General features: G+C 32.7%; 1 protein-coding gene across 9 annotated transcripts in view; it reads right to left on the bottom strand.

The window, feature by feature from the left end:
• Positions 1–22,387, bottom strand: part of OXR1 (oxidation resistance 1) — a 452,616-nt gene that overhangs the window by 37,918 nt on the left and 392,311 nt on the right. For all 9 annotated transcript variants that reach the window (XM_068525406.1, XM_068525409.1, XM_068525407.1 and 6 more), the window contains 4 exons: positions 18,138–18,322; positions 14,575–15,335; positions 10,998–11,166; positions 7,597–7,759 (listed from right to left, as the gene is read on the bottom strand). In XM_068525406.1, coding sequence (XP_068381507.1) covers positions 7,597–7,759; positions 10,998–11,166; positions 14,575–15,335; positions 18,138–18,322 — 1,278 coding nt within the window. The remainder of the gene's footprint in view (positions 1–7,596; positions 7,760–10,997; positions 11,167–14,574; positions 15,336–18,137; positions 18,323–22,387) is intronic.

Here is a 22,387-nt window from a genome sequence, read left to right as displayed (position 1 = left end):
CCTACTCTACAGCAGTGCCTATAATAATACTGTACTATATACTTGAAAATTTGCTAAGAAGGTAAATCTTATGTTAAGTGTTCTTATTACAAAATAATAACTATAAAGAGGTGAGAAGAAACTTCTGGAGATGATGAATGTTTACGGCATAGACTGTGGTGATGGTTGCATGGATATATACTTGTCTCCAAACTCATCAAGCTGTATACATTAAATATGCACAGCTTTTTGTAAATCAATCATACCTCAATAAAGAGGTTTAAAAAATACTCAATAGAGAAATATTATATAAGACAATTTGTATTAACTCATAAATTCTAATTGTTTTTAATGCTTTTGATTTATGAATTTTTCAGATTTACTCAATTTCTTTGGCATTATGATTTGTAATCCGATGTGATTAGATCAATGTAAAAAAAAGTATATTCTTCTTTAATTGCTTTTATCTGAGAAATGTGACCTCTACTTAGTGACTTAGAGATAGAGACTACTTTCATTTTGAACAAAATCAATTCTGTATGGATTTTTGCAGGCTAGGCTAAGAGATCAGGAATTTTGTCTTATATATTGACTCAATTTTAATTTTGGCATTACTTGTGCTTTAATTTAAAAAACAAAACAAAAAAACAACCCATGTGTTTAAGAAAATGAACACCAGAATACTCATTGTCTGGCAGCTTAAGAAGTAAAACATTAACCAAACAATTGAAGCTTCCTGATACTGGTGCTTCTTAGAAGTTGCAGCATTACCAAACTGTTAGTCTTCTCTGAGAAACCTAATAAACAACCACGGCAATAACTCTACTTAATTAGTGACAACTAAGAAAACAGAACTGATTCCACATGATGATTACCACATCCTACTGGAAAACCAAATCAATAAGCATATAATATGATACATTTTATAGCCTAAATTGCTAAGATTAGGTTAAATATATTAAATTTATATAATTAAAATGGAGAACACTAAAAATTAATGTCAAAATGGGAAGATCCTATAAATGATTTATAAAATTATCTACGCCAGAAAGCAGATTCTAAAATACTTGGAATAACTACAAAACCTTTGTACAGGTTTATTTAATAAGTAGCCAATATATTTACATTTACACTTTCACTTAAATGAAAGCTTTGATTATTTGAGAAAATGTGAGTAATGTCAAGCACCTAAAAATGAACAAGTCACATCAGAAACCAAACACTGAATGGAACATATTTTTATCAGTACTTTGGCAAGTGTAAGAAGTAAGAAGTAAACCAGAGTAATCTTCTAATATCAATCATTGCTTTTAAAAATGAAAAGCACTAATATGTTATATAATTTACTATGGGCATATAATTTTAGTAAATCCATATTTTAAAATTTAATCAACAAGGATAAACCTGGGGATACAATCTTAGTAAACTTGTATTTTAAAATTTAACCAACAAACAAGCCTGGGAGGTAAACTTTTAAATAAATCAATTAAAGCTAATTTAATAAAGTCAATTTCTTAGTTGTTTTGACCACTGGATGTTTTAATTAGTAGGTCCGGAGTATGAGAGATACTGCATTACAAGTGGTATAAAATTAACTTTAGAGATGAAAAAAACTTGAAAACTTTTTCTGCCAGCTCTTATCCCAAAAGGAGTGGAATGTCAACCCAAAGGAAGTGGTACAACAAGCAATTTTAACTTCAAAAGTTCTACTTTTGAGGCATGTCATCAAGCAGCAAGACTGGTACACTCAACACATGTGACAAGCTGAAACCTGAAACTTTCAGAGGATTCTAGTATAGTGCCTCCTGAAGTTGGTATTTGGGGTCGAGGGTGATAAAGCCTGAGGGGTGCAGTTATGTGCCATGGTACCTGGTGATAGGATAAAACTGATCTGTATTACTGTAGCATCATTTTTATTTCATGATAAGAATTTTAAAAGTTTTTTATGTATATCAGATAAATTAAGAAGATAAATGCAAAATTCAGATAAATTAAGAAGATAAATGCAAAATTCACATGAACCTTAAAAATAAAACAGGCTTCAAAGATATTTCAGGCTTACTGTGGTAGGCACTGCTTTAGACTATACCATTGGACACTTGGGTACTTGTCAAGTACATCCAACTTTAAAGCGCATTTGATAGATAAGTTCAAGAGGCATAGATCAATGAAAAAAAAAGTATGGAAGGCCTGGTATACTTCTTGATTTCCCTTTCTTTGTAGTGCCTCTGAGTACATAAGGCGATAGGAGTCCTTTGGTATGTAAGGGAGCTATGCCTGAAGTAACTATGTCAGGATTGCTACTATTGATAAGAAATCTTTTTAAAAATCAAAGCATAAAATGATTAAAGAAACTTTCTCCACTGTGAAGCAAATTTATGTTTTTGGTGTGCAGATGCAACACCAAAATAAGGGGAATATTTTGAAAATGTTTTATACATTGTAACTTGCATGACAGACACTTGAAAATTAAAGTATATTATGACCAATATAGTCTGAAAGTACCTTTTGTCTTAGCATTATATATGTTTAACACAACACCCAAAGTGGTGGCTTGGGGCAGTACAGTAGTTATTCCACCTCTTAATGTACAATGTAATCACCTGAGGAGCTTTAAACGAATACTGATAAGTAGGTCCCACCCCAGGGGTTCTGATTTAATTGCTCTGAGGTGACCCTGAGTATTAAGATTTTTGAAAGCTCCCCCAGATGATTCAAAGGTTCTGCCTAGGTTGAGAACTTGGTGTGGTAAAAGAGTATAGTCTCTGAATTACAGATTAACCACTTTGAGGATTTTAGCTAAAATTAAGCTTAAGAAACAAGCTTAGAGAAATTATCTGTGAAATAAAGATAATAGTCTATGATTAAATGGGTTGCACTAGATCTAAATATTGATTTATAGGAAATTCAAGGCAGAAGAACATGTCAGTAAGACTGTGGGGACGTGATCAGCAAAATCCAGACTATGGGACATTCTACAGGAAAAATATGATTTCTTAAAAGCTAAAATTACAAGGTAAAAAAGCAAAGCAAGGCAAACAAATGGAGGGAGAACCTACATCTACAGAGAATTAAGAGACATTTTAACTAATCAAAACATCTAAACATTAGCTGGATGCCGATTCAAACAGCAAACAGTAAAAATACATTCATATTACGTGTATCTTAAACATTTTTATCACATTTGAAGAAATGTGAACTGGGGAAAAGGAAGGATTACAGATAAAATCAGTTGAGAAAGCTGAGTGGCACATGCAAATTCACTATACTATTAATCTCTATATTTATGTATTAATCAAATCAAAGCACAATCATCAGCAAACAGTATGGGTCAAAATAGGCATCTTTTCCCACCTTTACCTGACACTGCTGAAATGCCATTAGCGTATTTTCCTTTTCAGTGAACATCCATAAAAACACTCCCCATCAAAAAGCAAGTAATATTTCTCACAAAACTGCAAAGGCCCACATAAAACCTTATCCTCAGTAAACATGCTCTACTGACTTTTTGCACTGAATACTGGCAGAAACCAGAAGACTCTACAATTGTTCCTTTTCAGTCGCAAGGTAGGGTTATTAAACTACCAACAGCAGAAGAATTCATAATTAAGAAACTCAAGACAGTATGGCTAAAAAAGAAACAATGTTGAGGTAAGGTGACGTTTTATGCTAACTATATTTATATTGACTAATGACTAAACTAGAACAATAGAGTACATATTAAATAACATCAATCTGTTACACATCTTGAGTTACATGTACATAGTATTTCTAGATTCTTTCTCCCAATATTCAGGAATCTTAGTTCTAATGTATCTTAAGGGGTTCTTACTCCTGACAATCTTAAAAGTTAGCTATCTTTTCTCTTTGCTAGTAAAGGTAGGTTTCTGCTACTCTCACTTCTCTCTGGAATTCACTGTACAAATCTCTAATACTGCTCTCCTTTTTTTCCTTTTCTCATCATTTCTAATTCTTGAATTCCAACCTTTTCTAATTATCTTCAGTAGAACTGACTTTCAATTTGCACATTTGGGATCTGAAATTGTTTCAAATATTATAGAATTTTTCTTGCTACAAAACGTGCACATTTCAGTAATTTGGGGTGCCACAGTTAACGAATCCTTTTAGGGTAATGATGAGGACAGTGTAAGATCAAAGAAGAGCTACTAAAGTCAAACAGAAGTACCACGGAAAATAATCCTGGTAGAGGATTAAAAAGGAAGATAATAATAATAAATAATTATATTTAATTATATTTAAGTATTAATATCTGATAATAAATTTTCATGTTATCATAGTATACAGAAAAAATATGTTGTTACTAACGTGCACTGGAAGGAAGAACAAAGACAAATGTATTAAACTTACAAAGGCATGTTTCTTTAAACTCACTAAGAGAAAGGACTTTCTAACAGAACTGTCCTAAACTGAAAAGTACTGCCCTTTGAGGTAGTAAGTTTCTTATCACTAAATATATTAAAGCAGAACCAAGAATAGTGTAAAATGTAAAATGAGAGAGGCTGAACTGTCAGTTAATTCCAACTTCCAGAGTCTACGGCTCTATGACAAAATATTTACTACAAGTGACATAAGAACTTACTTTAGGATACAGATCAATTTTTAATAAGTACAAGTTTCATTATTTATTTTAATCTATGTCCAAATTTATTCATTAATGCTGTAAGTATTTATCGAGGATGAATTATATGCCTGTACTGTTCTTAGCTCTGCAGATAGTGTATGAAACCCATAAAACCCTGCCCTCATGCCACTTACAGAGGTAGGGGGACAGGAAGGAAACAGAAGAGAAGTAGTAGAGGAGGTGAGTTTATCATATGCAAAAGTTTCCCCAATGTATAAATTTCATGTTAGCATGAAATAAATTCATAATAAATTCATCCTAAATTCTAAGTCACCTCTTCTCCGGCCGTAGGTAGAAATTTTTAACTACTCTTATTTTATATACGTCTCTAGTCAAATTCCTTTTTTAAAAAACATCCTTTTAACATTTAAAATACTTTTTATGTCATTTTACATTTCTTCAAACCCACAGAATGTGCAACACCAAGAGTGAGCCCTAAGGTAAACAACAGACTTTTGATGGAAAAAAAAAAGCAACAGCAACTGTTTAGGTACTTAGTAGCTATCAGGCACTAGACCAACACTACACAAGAGAAATACAATGCAAGACATATGCAATTACAAATTTTCTAGTGGACACATGAAAAAAGGAAAAAAAAAGTTAAATCAATTTTAATATATTTACTTCACCCAATATATCCAAAATATTATCATTTCAACATAATCAGCATAAAAATTAATGATATCTTACATTTTTTTCTTTCAATTCTAAATCTTTAAAATCCAGTGTATATTTTATATTTACAGATTATCTCTATTTGGACTAGCCACATTTCAAGTGCTCTACAGCTACAAGTGGCTAAGCGCTATTGTATCTATAGGAATTAGTATATTTAACTACATCTCAGTGCAGACACCAAATTTCATAGGAAATACCTGAACTTACTTAGATCATATTTAGATTTCATGAAACTTATAGTTGAAAGAATAGATTCATATATCCAAGTTGTTCCAAACATATTTAAACGTCATCCAATACTGAATCAAGTATCGGTTTTTACATTTAAATTAATTAAAAGTAAATAGAATTAAAACTTCAATTCCTTAGTTGCATTAGCCACATTTCAAGTACTCGATAGCCACATGTCACTAGTGGCTACTGTATTAGATAGTGCAACAAAATGTTTCTAGACGATGCAGCAAAAAAAGTTTTTAAAATTAAATTTTTTATCATCCATCTTCTTTTTATTTGAATCAATTCTAGTTGACAACAAGTGAGGAGACTTTTTTTCTTTAGAAATCATAACTTGCAGAGTCTTCCACAAGAACTGAGGCAGTTCCTTTGAATCAAAATGTCAATACTCAAAAAAATAATAATAAAAGTCTATTATTTCCAAAGTTAAGTATTCCAATCCCAAAGGAGAGAAAACTCTCAACTCCCTTACTTGATTGAAAATATTGCCATCCACCTTGCCACCCAAGTTAGGAACTTCACCATTACCTAATTGTCACTAAATCCTGTCTTATTAGCTAGGTAATACCTTTTTAAAAAACTTTATTTTATCCCCTTCCACTCTACCTTCTACTGTTACTACCTTTGATCACCTGGGCTATTTTAAAAGTATCCTAAAGCTAATTTTAAATACATAGGGATTATTTTGCACATGTGAACACCCATGTAAATCATCCCCAAGAATAAAATACAGACCATCTCCAGTACTCTATATAAAGTTCCCTCCTGCCCCTAGCCAAGCCCTAAACTCCCAGAAACAGGTAGTCTGGTGGACTTTTGACTAGTTTTGCCCTTACGAATTTTATGTAAATGCAATTATACAGTATATAGTCTTTTATGTCTGGCTTGGTTTCTTTTATTAAACTATTATCTTTGAGACTCATCCATGTTGTTGTTACCAATAGAACCTTTTTATTGCTATATTATTTGGAATTATATAAATATTCTGAAATTTATTTATCCAATCTCCTGCTGATAGGCATTCACGTTGTTTCCAGTTTGCGGCTATTGTGAATAAAGCTGGTAAGATTAATAATGTTGGTTTAAATATTAAAATAACTCAAAATAAATGCTCAAAATATGTTAAACTCTTTTCCTCCATTATGTTGTAGTCACAGCAGAAACGGATGCTGTGTATACTACACAGAATGGACTTAGGCACATACAAAATCAGGTTTGCATTTTAAACAAAAGACATGCCACGTATATACCTTCAATCATTATACATGTTAAGTACATACACAATATATTCATCACATAAACAACTGCAAACATTAACACCACATGGATAACAAAATTTGATCCAGTTTATTATCACATTTTAGCATCTGCTTTGTATTTTCTAATGCACGAAGAGATTAATCCAGGCAACCATAACAAGAGAGAAACCGGATACTGTCATCCTATCAATCCCACAAGACAAAGCATGTAAAAACATAATATGTAATATTAAAAGATGGATCTAAGAGGGGTTATAAACAGTTGATTAGTGTTAATCTGACCATTTAGACAAGCTCAGTAAATCTGAGCACATAAAACTTTCATTACTTAGTAAAATTAGCATCAGCTTATTTCCCTAGCATTACTGCTAAACTGATGTCAAGGTAATGCTTTATGAGCTTATTAGAAAGGAGTGCTAATTTGCATGAATGTGTTAAATAACTGCTGTACCGCCTCCATGCAGGAGATAACATTAAAACAAATCAGATCTGAAATAAGTATTTTATGAAAATTAGTATAACAGCAGTTTATATTATTCTAAAGTTCATTCAATCTTTTATTGAGCATTTTATTGCTATAGGTTGCTTCTCTAGTATTTTAAAGCAAAAGGAAAATGACAAATAGGAATAAACCAAAGTTACTAATCAGATTTATTCAATAAACATGTATATACATGGACAGTGAACCTTTAAAAAATTACTCTTTTGTACAAAGATCACTTGTACTTTGCCTGTAACTACTATAAAACTATAAATTCACACAAAGCAAAAAGATAAGTGAAATCTTCACATTTTCCCCCTTACCTCCCATTCTCTAGCTGCTGCTTCATTAGTAGACTCCTCATTTGTTTCAGATTCTTCAATCTTTTTTACTACTATAAATCCAGGTTCTCTGGTATATTCACCAGTATCTTCTGCATATATTTCTGGACTCCACTGAATGAAGAAGGCATACAAGTGGTCTGTCCTGTTAGAACAAGCAATTATTAGTAATAGACCTGGTATTCTGTGCTGTTAGCTAGAATTTTAAAACTATATTTGTTAAGTATTTTCACAAAACTTGAGGACTTAAAATATACAAAATATATACCATGCTTTATTTAAAAATAAAACAAAGCCCACTACCAGGAAGACATTAACTTAAAATTTTTTGGCTGTGTTCTGTCAAGCTCTGAGACAACTACATTAGGATTTTCTTTAGCATGGTTTTGACAGGCTCAGATGCTGTCCACAATAATGTTTCTTTTCTTTAAAGAAACTTAGTAATGGAAAGGAGAACTGAACCCACCATTTTGGCCTCATTCACACAATGATCTAATTATCTAAAATATAAGTAAACAACTTACTAATTACCTATTTTGAAACCTGGACATTATACAGATTTTTTCCAAGTTAATAGAAATTTAGTATGTTTAACTTTTAAATACCAGGAACACACAGTGTATTATTGGTTCAGGGATGATCCAACCTTTTAACGCTCTTGTTCCCCTTTTCAATTCTGTTTACTAGAGTAAAGCCTAAATCCCTGATAAACATTATTTGAGGGTCAGCAACACATTTCAAATATGTATGTTTTGTTGGCTTTAATTAGCATGGATAACTGAAAAGTGATTATAAAACTCTCCACTAGCACATACCAATCAATAACCACTGTTCTGGAAATTGTTTCTAATTTAATAAAATTTTTTAATAATGTCATTTCTTATGTGGCAACTAACACTTTAAAAAGGTATTAAGTATCATCTTTCAGATAATTTGTCTCTATGATACCAAGCAATTGTTTTTTCATAAATTACTTAGATACAATACAGTTCAAAATTCTCATAAAACTAATTTTTAATGAACATTAGCCAAGGTGCAAGGACAACATTAAAATGGAAAATTCCATGCAAAAATTAAAATAAAACCAACAGTAATGAGAATAACAAATCCTTACATTATTTTTAACTAAAGATATAATAGGGTTGAATATTTCATTGTAATCATCTTGGTATCGTTGGCAGATCTGAGTATCTGGCTCTTTGCCTTTCATGTACTCACGAATTATGCAAATCATACCATATTTTAAAATTATTCTAATCACATTTTGTTGAATGCACAGACTGTACTGTATATTTAGGTGAGGGGGGAGAGAGAAGAATTTTATTATTATATTCCTGAAAGCAACAGTCTTCAGAGCAACATATAAAGACTTTCCAAGAGGTACACAGACACATAAGATAGTTCTAAGGGAAGTAATCTCTTATATTCTGCTTCCATATGTTAATCTTATACTAAGATTATACTAAGCTGCCTGAGAACAGTGTGGTCAAGATATCTTACAGATTGCCTGTTCTCTGCTTTCACTAAAGCACTATCACCAGTCATCCAGAATTTTACATGCCATAAACTGTGAAAACTTCCTGGTTGCCCAAAGTTGGTACTGAGATGGGGAAAAGTTTTAAAAGACTGGATAACAAGTCCTTTGGCATATCAGGTGGTTTCTAATGCACTGATTTCCATAAAACTGGAGGAGTTTTTAATGAAGTTGTTCACTAATGGTCACTAAAAATAATTCTGATGAAAGGTAAGTAATTTTGGAATATAAATAGAAACATGTTTAAAGAATTGAGTGACACTATTATAATAAAAATTTTCAGTCTCACAGACTTTTTTATGAACAAAGCTTCCCAATACTTGTAATAAAAAGAAAAAAGGGAGGGGGTAGAACTGAGGGGCTGAATCCTATCTCATCATTTCAATGAACAATATTCATCAATGGATACATAAACTAATTGGAGGAAAGCCCTAAATATTTTATTAAGGCATTCCCTATATTTTACTTTTTTATATGTAATAATTATGACAATTTATAATTTATGTTGCTTTGATGAATTGTTTATTAGTAATAATTGTAATGATAAAATTTTCTTGTGTTTAATTAACATTTGGAATAATGCAGTTGTTGATAGACAATTTTCTCTTTGATTTCCACATGTATTGTGAGCAGAGGCATTGTGTATCTTTGTTCAGCACTACCTTTTCAAGTATGTTAGAACAGGAAACAAAGCATAGCATAGTTTTAGAAGGCAGAAATAGTACCTTACTCTGGAGCAAAGGGTAACCATGCTTACTGTATATTATAAAAGGTTTAAGTTCCCTAAACTTATGGTTCCTCTTCTTTAACATAACCCATGGCACATGTAGCTGTCACTTGGCCTTCTTCACATCCAACTGTGGGGACTGAAGCTCAAAGAACTCATACAAGTGCTGGTACTGTGACTGCTGCTATTGTGACTCTGTTTTCTGCCAGCATGCATTAAACTGAGGCAGGCCAACTTGTTAGCAAGGTAGGGTAAGCCTTAGACCCTTTACTCTTTTGACAATAATCACAGAAAATTTTTTAATAAATGTAATTCCAGTACACACACACACACACACACACACACACACACAGATAAATGTGTAAGTATAGGTAATTTGTTGCAAAAAATGTAAAAGGGAATAAAAATATAGTACCTTAGAGTAAGATTCTATGAGGAGGTATAACTGAAATACAAATTCAAAGAGAAAAAGTAACGATGCAAATTCTAACTGTTAAAGAGCACATTCAAGTGGTGTTTAAACGGATAATGGTAGAGGGCAAACTGTTACAATGTTTAGATCCTACTGGGTATATTTAAAATATAAATGCAAGTTTTAACTTAAAATGTCAATATTTACAATGCAGTGATGACAGACATCCTTTAGAATTGCTTAAACTTAAGATGAAAAATTTTACTGTGTAGTGGGTATAAAAAATACTTTGAGGACCACATCCTTTTAGTAGCTAATTTAGTGCTATTTATTATATAGTAGGCATTCAGTAAGCATTTGATGAAATTTTTAAGAAAGAAATTATACATCATTACCTGCCTTGAGGTAGGGGCTGTACCAGTTAATATTTTGATGAACCTTCTTGATCTAAGACATTTTAAGTCAGTTTCTTTACTACTAAAACTAGGTATATGTTCACATTTTTTGCATCAAACCATGAAGGGGACTAAAATTAGAAATGGGGTAAATTAAAGAGCGTAAAAGAGGAGCTAAATGATTTTGAATAGCTTTAATGTCAGGTTTTAATCATAAACTATTTCAATACTTTGCTACTGGTGGGATGTATTATACGAAATAATTTCAATTCAAGGAATCTCAATAATGTTTTGAATATTCTGTTGTTGTTTTACCTTTCTTGTGGCACAGCAAACCAATATTCATGTTTCTTATCTCTCTGTGCATACTGTTGCATCGTTGCACTTGCTTGAGATACAAATGTTTTCCTCATAGGTTTTCCAACTCTGAGACATAAGAACTTATGTAATCGATGCCTCCTCTTTTCTTTTAAAAGTGCAGAACCTAGAATTGAGACACAAGCAGTGTTTATTCAATTCTCATACACCATGCTTGAATGATTTAAAATAATTTAGATTAAGTAATGCTTATCTCCAAACTTCTGACAAATAATTACAGAATAAAACGTCAACTTACTGAATTCTCTTAAGTAGCTTGTATTTTTTTCCCATCAGAGGCAAAGTGACAAGTACAGCAGGACTAATGAACTAACAGGCAAAGTATGAGCTGACGTTACGTCTAAGTGTTAGGGAAAAGGCTTTGAAAGATCCAGGAACTGTTGTCAAATTTCTGTTTGTGACAACCGCACTAAAGTAATCACGTACACATGCGCAATTTTCTGCATTTCTTTATCAGCCTTCTAGAACAATATCTAAATAAGTCTGTAGAATTTTCAAAGGTTTACTGTAATATGGTTGTTACAGAAAAAAATTTAGTAAAAAATCTTGTGAAGCTTTTATATGCATATGAAGGTGTGATAAAAACAACAATACGCTAGATTCAGCCATCAGTTCGGACAGCCTGAGTTATCTCTAACCCGTCCAACCACAGATGCTGACATATGACACACTGAGAGTCTGACAACATGGTTCAATTCAGGAATCTAGACATTAATTAGCTTACGAAGGTGGCATACTGTGGAAGAAAAAGCACTTAGTTATAGTCAGGAGATCTGGGTACTAGTCGTGGCTTTTTTTCTGTGTAATACTGTGCAAGGTACATAATCTATCTGAGCCCCAACATTCCCATCAGGTTAAAAGAGTGAACTTTTACCATTCTTCCTACAATTATATTTGTACATTTTTATATTTATATATTTACAGTTTTATAACTTTTATGATATTATAAAGTCACTAAAGATCAGAAACTTTAAATACTTCCCTATTATAGGATCTCAAGTTACTTAAAATTAGTTACTTAAAACTAAGTTTCTTGTCCCCCCTCCATACACAGGTACAAAAAGAAGAAACCAAACGGTAACAATCCAGGAATACCTATCTAAGCTATCTACCAATTTTTCTCCTTTTAGTATTTTGTCATAATGGGATGTCCCTCCCATCAAACCCTGCACCCAAACAAACCCAATAAAATAAAAGTAGTCTACTATATTATTGGGTCAAATGGAAATGCCTCATTTTATCTTTTTCAAAGATTTCAAAATACAAGACAACTAGCAGACACAAACATATCAAATAAAGATATTTATGCCAGTATTCTTTACAACATCAAAGAAATATCTTAATAATATGAATTGTTAATAACAACTGAATGTCTTAATACAGAAATGGCTAAATTACAGGGCCATTAAAAACCATGAAAGAATTATATGGATTCAAGTTGACCCTTGAACAACACGGGTTTGAACTGCACAGGACCACTTATATGCAGATCTCCTTCAAATAATACATACTATAATACTACAATACATGGTTGGTTGAATCCATGTATGCAGAACCACAGATAGGGAGGGCTGACTGTAAACTTATAGATAGATTTTCGAATGTGGGAGAAGGGTGTGTGTCACCCCTTAACCCCTGAGTCGTTCAAAGGTCAACTGTATAATGACATGGGAAAATGTTTATTACATAATATACTAAGTAAAAAAAGCAAGAAACAACATATAATCCCGATTTTATATGAATAATACACGTAAGTAAAGATACATACAAAAACTAGCAAAATTGTATGTGTCTGTGTGTATGTATATACACATACACACTAAAGATCAAAGATAAATACACCAAATATTAACAATGATCATTTCTAGGTGATGAACTCAAAGTAATTTTTATAAATTTTCTAAAAACTTCCTACATTTGTCAAATGTTCTTTAATGAACATTCATTAGTTCTGAATAAAGAAAAAAATTACAAAAGAAAAAATATTCAATCTTTTATAGAACTTGCTTTGAGTAAATGAATTCCTGAACATCTACTGAATATAATCCTTAGGTCTTCAGTATACCTAAATTAGACAATGCAAAGAAAATTCAGTGTTTTTAAAACTGAATCAAACCTTTGTGTGTTGCTGGTAGGAATGTAAAATGGTGCAGCCACTGTGGAAAACAGCTCAATGGTTCATCAAAAAATTAAACACAGAATTACCATAGGATCCAGCAAATCCACTTCTGGTATATATCCAAAAAATTGAAAGAAGGAAATCGAGCAGATTATTTGTACACCAATGTTCATAGCAGCATTATTCACAACGGCCAAAAGGTGGAAACAACCCAAATGTCCATCAACAAATGAACATATAAAGAAAATGTGCTGTGTACAGTAGAATATTACTCAGCTTTAAATAGGAAGAAATTTCTGACATGGTACAACACAGATGAAACTTGAGGGCACTATGCTAAGGGAAATAAGCCACACACACAAAAGGGAAAATGTGGTATAATTCCACTTATATGAGGTACTTAGGGTAGAGACACAAATTCACAGAGACAAAAAGTAGAATGGTGGTTGTCAGGGACTGTAGGGAGGAGAGACTGGAAGTTACTGTTTAATGGGTACAGAGTTTCAGTTCAGGAAGATGAAAAAGTTCTGGAAATGGATAGTGGCGATGGTTGTACAACAACGTGAATGTACTTAATGCCACTAAATTTTACATTAAAAACGGTTAAACTGGTAATTTTTATTTTATGTATATTTTAACAATTAAAATTTTTTAAATAAAAAACCTGAAAGTTAATATGTAAATTGGATTAATCTAGAATCAATACTCCGAAAGAATATGAGAAATGTTAGCTAAGATACTTGAGCTATACACCTTTTAACCCATAAGGTACTAAGCGGAAGCACTGTATATTAGAAACAAAAGACAAACTATTACTATAATTTTCGTAAGTAAGTAGTATGAAAAAACAAAATGGTGTTTTAATTTATCCTTAGTACTGCTTTTTAAAGGAAAACATTTAATCAGACAATGACGGAACTTGTGGATACTTGAAAGAATTTCAGAAATAGATTTTTATGTCTAACTGCATTTTTTAAAAATGATGGGATTACAACTTCGGCAATTGCAAATTGCAATTAGGATATTACATATGCAATTTTAAAAGGTATTCTAATGATGAAACATACCAAGAACTAAAAGAGAAATGGAGAAATCAGAGGCATTATGGAACTTGGGTGCACTTTCAAGAAATAAATTGTTTAAAGACAGAATGCAGTGAGTGAGGAATGTTTAAACATGGTGGAAAAGATGCTCATTATGTGTACAACCCACTGTGGGATAAGAAAAGACAGGAGAAACCAGAGACTATGTACTTGTCCCCAGAGAAACATCAGTCAAGGGCTACTAGATCATCCTTCAGAGTGGCCTAAGATACAGCAGCTTTTGAGTCAGTGAGGAAAGACGGAGACAATATACAATAAGATAAACTAACTTTATATATTCCTTAACACTTACCTTCTATATTGGTTGTTGCTATTTTATGCTTAATTTCTTTTTGTGACACCTGTTGAATGTTTTCCCTTTGCTGTTTAGTTTGTTGCATTGTATGGGTTTTCCAGAGTTTCCGTAGCTCTTCTACCTCAGTCTCTGAGTCCTGATTTTGTTCCTTTCTTTGTTTTCCTTTGTTGACAATTGGCTTTTGTTTAAATTCTATTGCTTCCTCACAGGGCATACCTTCTTTTTCACCTTCTTCATGGTGTAATGAATTCTCATTAAGAAGAAAATCCTGGTCTGCATTACCTTTTATACCTGTGCTTTGTTCTTTAGGACCTGATATTTCTTGAAGATTATCTGTAGTCTGATCTCCTTCCTTAGTAGCCATTTCAAGATTATTTAAATCAGTTTTAAGAGAAAGAGTCCCAACTTCATTGGTAGTATGTCCAGAATCGGATTTTAAGTGGTCAGGAGTACTAGCAGCCTCTGCTATGACTGTCAAACATTCTACTCCACTCTGACTGACGGTTTGCACAGATTCTGATGACGCACCAGATGATTTATCTTGTCGCAGCTCATCTGAAGAAACAAGCTCCTCTCGTATAGGAGAGAGTTCTGATTCCGTGAACACATCTTCAGAAAGAGACTCCTCGGTGCTCCTAGGAGCAGTGCTGGCACTATCATTACCTGCATCGCGAATTCTTGAGTCTATTTCATCAGTATTAGTTCTTGTCATTTTCTTTAAATGGCAGAAGTCCCTTCCCGATAACTGATCTATCTCTCTGTCAGTAAACAAAATTTAAAGTTATTACTTTTTAAATTGTAGAATTTTATTTTCCACAAACTTAACACTGAATTAATATCACTAAAAAAGGCTTTCCTAAAAGGATGTAGCATACATCTCTTAACAGCATATCAAAAATTTGATTGATTCCTATAGACCATGTAATTAAGTCAAGTTTTGCATCAACTGCTTAAGATCTGGGAAATATCAATGTAAGATTTCCTGAATTGATCTACCTGAAGAGAAGTTGAAGATACAAGTTCTGGGTGAAGCTATAATTCTAAACTAAAATTTATTCACTGATGAAATATGCAAATAAAATTTTGATTAAAATTTTAAATGTCTTAATAAAATAAAAATACACTGATATTACACACACACACACACACACACACACACACACACACACACACAGTGCTTATTTACATTTAAATAGAAATTAAACTAAAATAAATGACTCAAATGCAAAGCTAAAAACCAACCTGAATAGAACTGAGGCAAAAGTGCTTAGAGGTTAGATATTAGTTAGCTGAATGGTTCATCATTACTTCTAGATTTCCATGTTTAATGGCATTTGTATATGCAAGCACTAATGTTCAATGGTTAGACAGTTTAAGTTCTGGAAGGAGACAGTGTAAACACTATATGAAATACAAGTCTGCAATTCAAAATGATGGCTAAAAGTAGTTTCTGATAAACGGAAATTGCATGAGTTCTTAGTGGAAAAAGTATTAACATTTATGCAAGTCTGAGAATAGGAAAGACTGGAAGCAAGCCGACGCACAATTTATTGGCTACCTCTGGATGGTGAAGTTGGGTCACTCTTTTCCTCTTATTCTAGTACTTGATATTTTTTATAATGATATGCATAATTTTCATTGTGCACAGGATAGGTAAAATTTATTTTTAAAAAAGTATTAATTAGTTGAAGTCCAGTCCCTACCTCTGCTTCCCTTGTACTGACTGATTCACCTTAAGAAATGTATGTAAGCATCTAATCTGTGCTATTAAATGTGTAATAGTGTCATCTACTGGTGAGCCCCTAAAACTGCATATATAGGGTCTTGGAACTTGGCAAAAGTTTTGAGAAACTGTACCTCTAGATTTAATAAGACCCTTAGGTATGAGATAAAGTTAAGTAAACCTAACAGTATATAGATTTAGATACGTGTTGCAACCTTATTTTTTTATGTCAATGATGCTGCTATTGCTCAATATAGTTCCTAAACAATACCTTTGCGATTAACTTCCCAAGCAGCGTAAGACAGAAGAAAACCAATCAAACCTTACGCCTCATTTTTACCATACATGACATTATCTGAGTTGTTGCCAAATATTGTTTTTAATCAATTCATAAGGCAGTAATGAAAGATATTTCTTTTGGAGTAACTTTTTTAAAGGTTTGGATCAAATAGATGGTCTTTCCAGGTGACGTTGTGAATGATAAAACAGTGATTTACAAGAGGAAGGGCCCTATAGCATCTGTGTAGAATAGTTATGGATCATTCAGCATAACAGAATCCCAAAGTATCCTAATACAAATGGAAGAGCAGGGCAAGATAAAATGGATCTCACCAATGACTGGCAACATATACATACATATAATCTTCTTGTTTCTCTTTTAATCTAATCCTTCACTCCTTCACCTTTGTCTTACCCCTCCACCTGCCACAATAATCTTTATTTGCTGAGACTGATTTTGGATGATGATATATTAAATAGCTAACATAGAGGCAATCCTAGGAATAATCTGCACCTCTAAGGATGAGACCAAGCCAAAACAGTATCTACTGGGGGGCCGTTATAATGGAGACTGTTTATATAAAAGATTTTATTCTACCATAGGTATTCTAACAACTCATGTAGTCTGCCTCAGAAACAAAAATAATTTGCTCTCCGTCTCTTTTGTAAGTAGTTCTGTCTCACAGGGGTTAATTTTAAAACAACCATTATCATCCCTGTGGGCTATTATAGGGATAGAAATCTCAGTATCAGTTAAAGTGAAGCCAGTTTTTAAACTGTTCACAAAGTCATGTATGGAGGAATGGGGGAGTTCTTTTCTATTACACATCAATTTTCTTCTTTTGTCCTTCCCTTCCTTTGTTTGTATACCTGTCTTTTATTTTCTTCTCCTTTTATTTCTTATCCTTCCCTTTTCTCTCTGTTATTCCTTTAGTTGAACACATTACTTTCAAAGGCTATGCTGACCTGTAGCCTCACATCTATGTTACCCGAAACACACAAATTCCCTAACCAGTATATTCCAAGGTTAACTCTTTAAATTTGTGCAATCTGTGGGTCTTCTTCCCTGTATTTTATACTTTTCTGAGAGAAGGGTGCAAACATATAAATCAATAAAAGACAAAGCTGCTCTGGCTTTATTAATGTCAGGTCTTTGCTCACGTGACCTCCCCCAAATCCCACACCCAACTCTTCAGGCTCTTCTAAGGAAAATTTGAAAGCTACCCTTGATTACTTATATTACCTTAAATTACTAATAAAAATAATCTGAATTTACCTGAATAAAATGGGCTGGTAAACATTGAATTAAATGAGTACTATAGGTTACTTTTAAATATCAGGTTCTCTGACCAAATATACAAATATAAACCTAAAACAATTCTTAACTATTCTAGTGCAGTAAGAATAATCTTTTCAATACTACATATATTTCTGTTTCATTAATGATAAAATGAAAAGCAGCTATAAGAAAACTATTAAAAAATACTTCAGAGTTATTAGACCAGGGTCAACTATCTAGATGAAATAATATTGCAAGGAGTATAAATATCACTCTTACATGGGTAAGGATTCCTTTATTTTGCTATCGAAAATTTCTTTGTACATTGCAGCTGACATCACCTCTTCCATTGGACACATGATGCCATATTCCTCACAGCCATTCTCTTGAACCAAGGGGTCAGTTTTATGTGGATCAAACATTATGTTATTTGGTGTAACTAGCAACACACCACTGACTGTGCCCTAAGATGAAAAAAGAAAATAGTGTTTAATCTTCAAAGTTTAAATTTTCAAAAATTATTCTAGATATTTTTATTTCCGACGTTAGGCCACCTACCACATATAAAAGTAGTATAGTCAAGCACTATGGCATTCGCATGAAAATGTTTTTAATAACACTCAAATTTTCCCAGTAAATTCTCCTTGTTAGCAGAGGCAAAATACAAAGAATATCATATTCACCTTCAATCAATCAAGTCAGGAATTAAAATTTGCAGCCTCAGTAAAATGCTGAGTTATATCAGCAAGATAACTTCAGTAATATAAGAAGGATTGTAAAGTCCTTCAAGGCATGAGCCATGTTTTACATTAACTTGCATACAGCCTCCTGTGTTCTTCCGTCACTACAGGTATCAAATCGTTTCATGCACACACTGCAGGTTTAATAAATAATGTGCTGATAACTCAATCCATTATAAAAGGAAAATTGTATAATCTGTTTAAAATATCTTTAAAAAAAAACTCTCTATTTCACTCGATTCTGCTACTGCCTAGTTATGTGACCTCTGACAAGCAAAGCCTCTGGGGTTGTTTCTTCATCTGTAAAATTAGGTAGATTAGATTACTTCTAAGGCATACAGTAATTATTTTATCATGAAAAGCTATGAAATTTTAAATATATTTATACAAATAGTGATACAAATATAAAGAGTCCAACCCTCTCATCTTACAAATGAGCAAACTGAAGTACGTAAGAAGCTGATCCCACTAATATTAGCTAATGTTTCTTGAATGCTTTGTATGTACCATGCTTTATATATATTATTGTTCAATTATAGCTCTGAGATGAGAATACAGGTGGGGAAATTAAAATTGAGAGAGGCTAGGCAATTTGTCCTAAATAATAAATAACATAGCTAACTAATAAGTGGCAGGACCAAGATCCAAAATCCAAGCAGCCCATGCTTTTTACTATAATATCTTCACATCTGAGTTACAAACAATAATCACTTCAACTCAAGTACCAAATATTCCTTAATCCTATTTATTTATTTTTATTGAAGTATAGTTAATTTACAATGTTGTGTTAATTTTTGCTGTACAGTAAAGTGATTCAGTTATGTATACATTCTTTCTTAATCCCATTTTCAAACTCCCATTCCACTACATCCTGTAAGAATAAAAATAAAGAGCCAGACAGAATTCTAAAACTAAACCAAATAATTGCTTCAAAGTTGTCTTTTTTTTCTGAAGCTATCAATAGAAAAACTTAAATCTTGCTTGATTTGGTATCACACCCTCCTTCCAAGTCCATATTCAGCTCTGTGAATTTATCTGATTTAACTTTAAGAATGTAAAACTTAAGTTATGACAGACACTAACTTTAGAAACAAAAAAAGAAAAAGAAAAATCCTACTAAAAATGGTCACCCAATCACAAATGAAAAAAAGTTATTGCCAATGTTCGAGATTATAAAATACGCTTATTATTTACAGTAACTGCATGAAATACTGGAGAGAAGAATACATGTGTGTGTGCATTTTGGTGGGGGAAAGGGAATTAATCTCAAACTCTGACTAGCATTTCTTTTAGTTCAGACCATGGACCTCCTAAATAAGGAGGAACTTTATGTAAACCACAGCCTAATCATCTTTCGATCAATATTTTATTTTATTATTTTTTAACATCTTTATTGGAGTATAATTGCTTTACAACGTTGTGTGAGTTTCTGCTGTATAACAAACTGAATCAGCTATATGTATACATATATCCCCATACCCCCTCCCTTTTGTGTTTCCCTCCCACCCTCCCTATCCCACCCCTTGATCAATATTTTAAACAGATTCATGTACATTATGTATTCCTGGATCACATGCCAACTCAAATCAATGAGTGATGATAAAATATGTTGCAGGGACATTTACACTGCCAGGGATAATCCAAGAAATAAATAATCAAGAGTAGAGTATATACAATATAAAAAAGCTGAAAGATTTCCAATCTTTAATACCTTCCTCTATCTCACCATGTCTACAAGCAAGTTATTTGAGAAATGAAACCAAACAATCAGTAAGGATTAAGGAAAGCAAACTTCAGGTTCTCTGAAAGACTTCTGGTCATTCTTGATTTTATAAATTTCATCTGAGCATTAGTTTTAAATGATGATATAATATTTGGTTCACTGGCATAACACTACATCTTTTGCTTTAGAGGATTTTCATTAAAGACAATGATTACTAGGTATTATAGAAAAGGCCCAGTGTAATAGTAATACTTTAATTCACTATACACATGAGTACTATAATCTTAGTAGTGTAATTATAGAAACCATTTGAAGAGCCTCTCAAAACCGTACTTCTACTACTTGGATTACAAGGGGCTTGAAGCCCTATAGCTTAACACTGGAATGATCAATCTGCTAATGTTACATTCCAGGAATTCACCCTTATTTGCTACTATTGAAGGATGCACTGATATATTCTTCAAGCTTCTTTCCCTCTGCCTTTAGCTGGAGCTCTTTGAGGTATTCTGTGAGATGTCAGGTGCCTCCATAAATCAAAAGAGACAGCCATGAGAAACATTACAACACAAAATTCACAAAAATCTCTTCAGAAAGTAGCCTCTCAAATTCATTTGGCCAAGATCAAGTCTGAAGTCATAAACTCATACTAAACCATTACCATGTCATTCTTTTTAAATACTGTTTCATAAATGTAGACATATTTTCAGGAGCAAGAGCATACTGTAAGTAAGAGATTTCCAATTAGCATATCTTAATCCACATGACCTTCAGAAACTTTAAGCACCTACTTCCCTTTAGTATTAGTAACTTCCAATTCTTTATGTGCAATTACTTGACTAATCTTCCAAGAAGGAATTACTTCTATTAGAAAATAAAGTCTATTTCTAAAAGAAAAGTTACCATTTACATTACAATATTTCTGTAAATACTAAAAGATAGAAGACTATGATTTGGGAACTCATCCCAGGAGAAATAAAAGCTTGTACTGATTTTTTTTTCAGTCTTAAGTCCACAGGAATTTAACCATTACAATAATTGTTGATAAATTTCCATAATTTTATATAATCTTTACTACAATCAACCTGTAAGAAGAAGAAAGAAGATGACTTGTATGAGAAAGCACCTTTTCCTGATTACTTTCTTATAAGAGATTATGTTCCAAGAACACCAGTGCAAGCCATTCCTAACCCTGCCAATGACTTTATCTTTTCTTTGATTCTTAAACAAAATTGTTATTCAAATACTTCCAACTAAAATTTTGCTTCTAGCCAAGAACTAATTCTGCCTAAAGCTACTAAAACACATAAAATACATGAAATAACTCTTTTCCGATACTATAATGCTGAATAAGGGGAAACAAATAAGACGAGATCTACAAACGCCCCAGCACACTGGGTGGAGTTTCCTGGCCACAGACAGAGACAGGAAAGGAGAGAACACTCCCTACTGAGAAAGCTTTGGAGATCTACAGAGGATCCTTTTCCAAGGTTCCAGCTGAGGACTGATTGCCACCTGTGTGAAAGCAACTATCCAAGGATGAGAAAAAAAGCACTCAAAAGAAGCTGAGAAAACAATCCCTAGAGTCCACAGAGTCAGAAATAGTTTGTGTTCTCACCAACCAGAGCAAAAACCCTTGTAATTTACAGCACCTCAATATTCAGAAGGGTATTGTCTCAGTAAGGGGAAAACTAGTTAAAGACTTAAAAGCTGCTCTGGTCATGCCTGACAAAACTTAAAAGCAAGCCATGACAGGATGAAGCTGTTTCCAAGAAACAACCGTGTCACAGAAAAATGCGCAAGAATATGTATAGAAATACAAAAATATCCAGCACCAACAAGATAAAAATCCATAATATCTGGTATCCAATTAAAAATTACTAGGCATGCAAACAAACAGGAAAATATGGCTCACAGCAATAACAAAAATCAATTAACTGAAACAAACCCAAAAGTGGAAGAGAGAAAAGAATTGGTAGAAAAAGACATTAAAACAATTATTTTAACTATAGTCCATATATTCAAGAATATAGAAGAAAGATTTTGCGTGGTAAGTAGGGACATGGAAG

The sequence above is a fragment of the Eschrichtius robustus genome, chromosome 17 (assembly GCF_028021215.1).
Source record: "Eschrichtius robustus isolate mEscRob2 chromosome 17, mEscRob2.pri, whole genome shotgun sequence".
NCBI lineage: Eukaryota > Metazoa > Chordata > Mammalia > Artiodactyla > Eschrichtiidae > Eschrichtius > Eschrichtius robustus.
The sequence above is the reverse complement of the archived record's forward strand: the minus strand, read 5'-3'. Positions and strand labels throughout refer to the sequence as shown.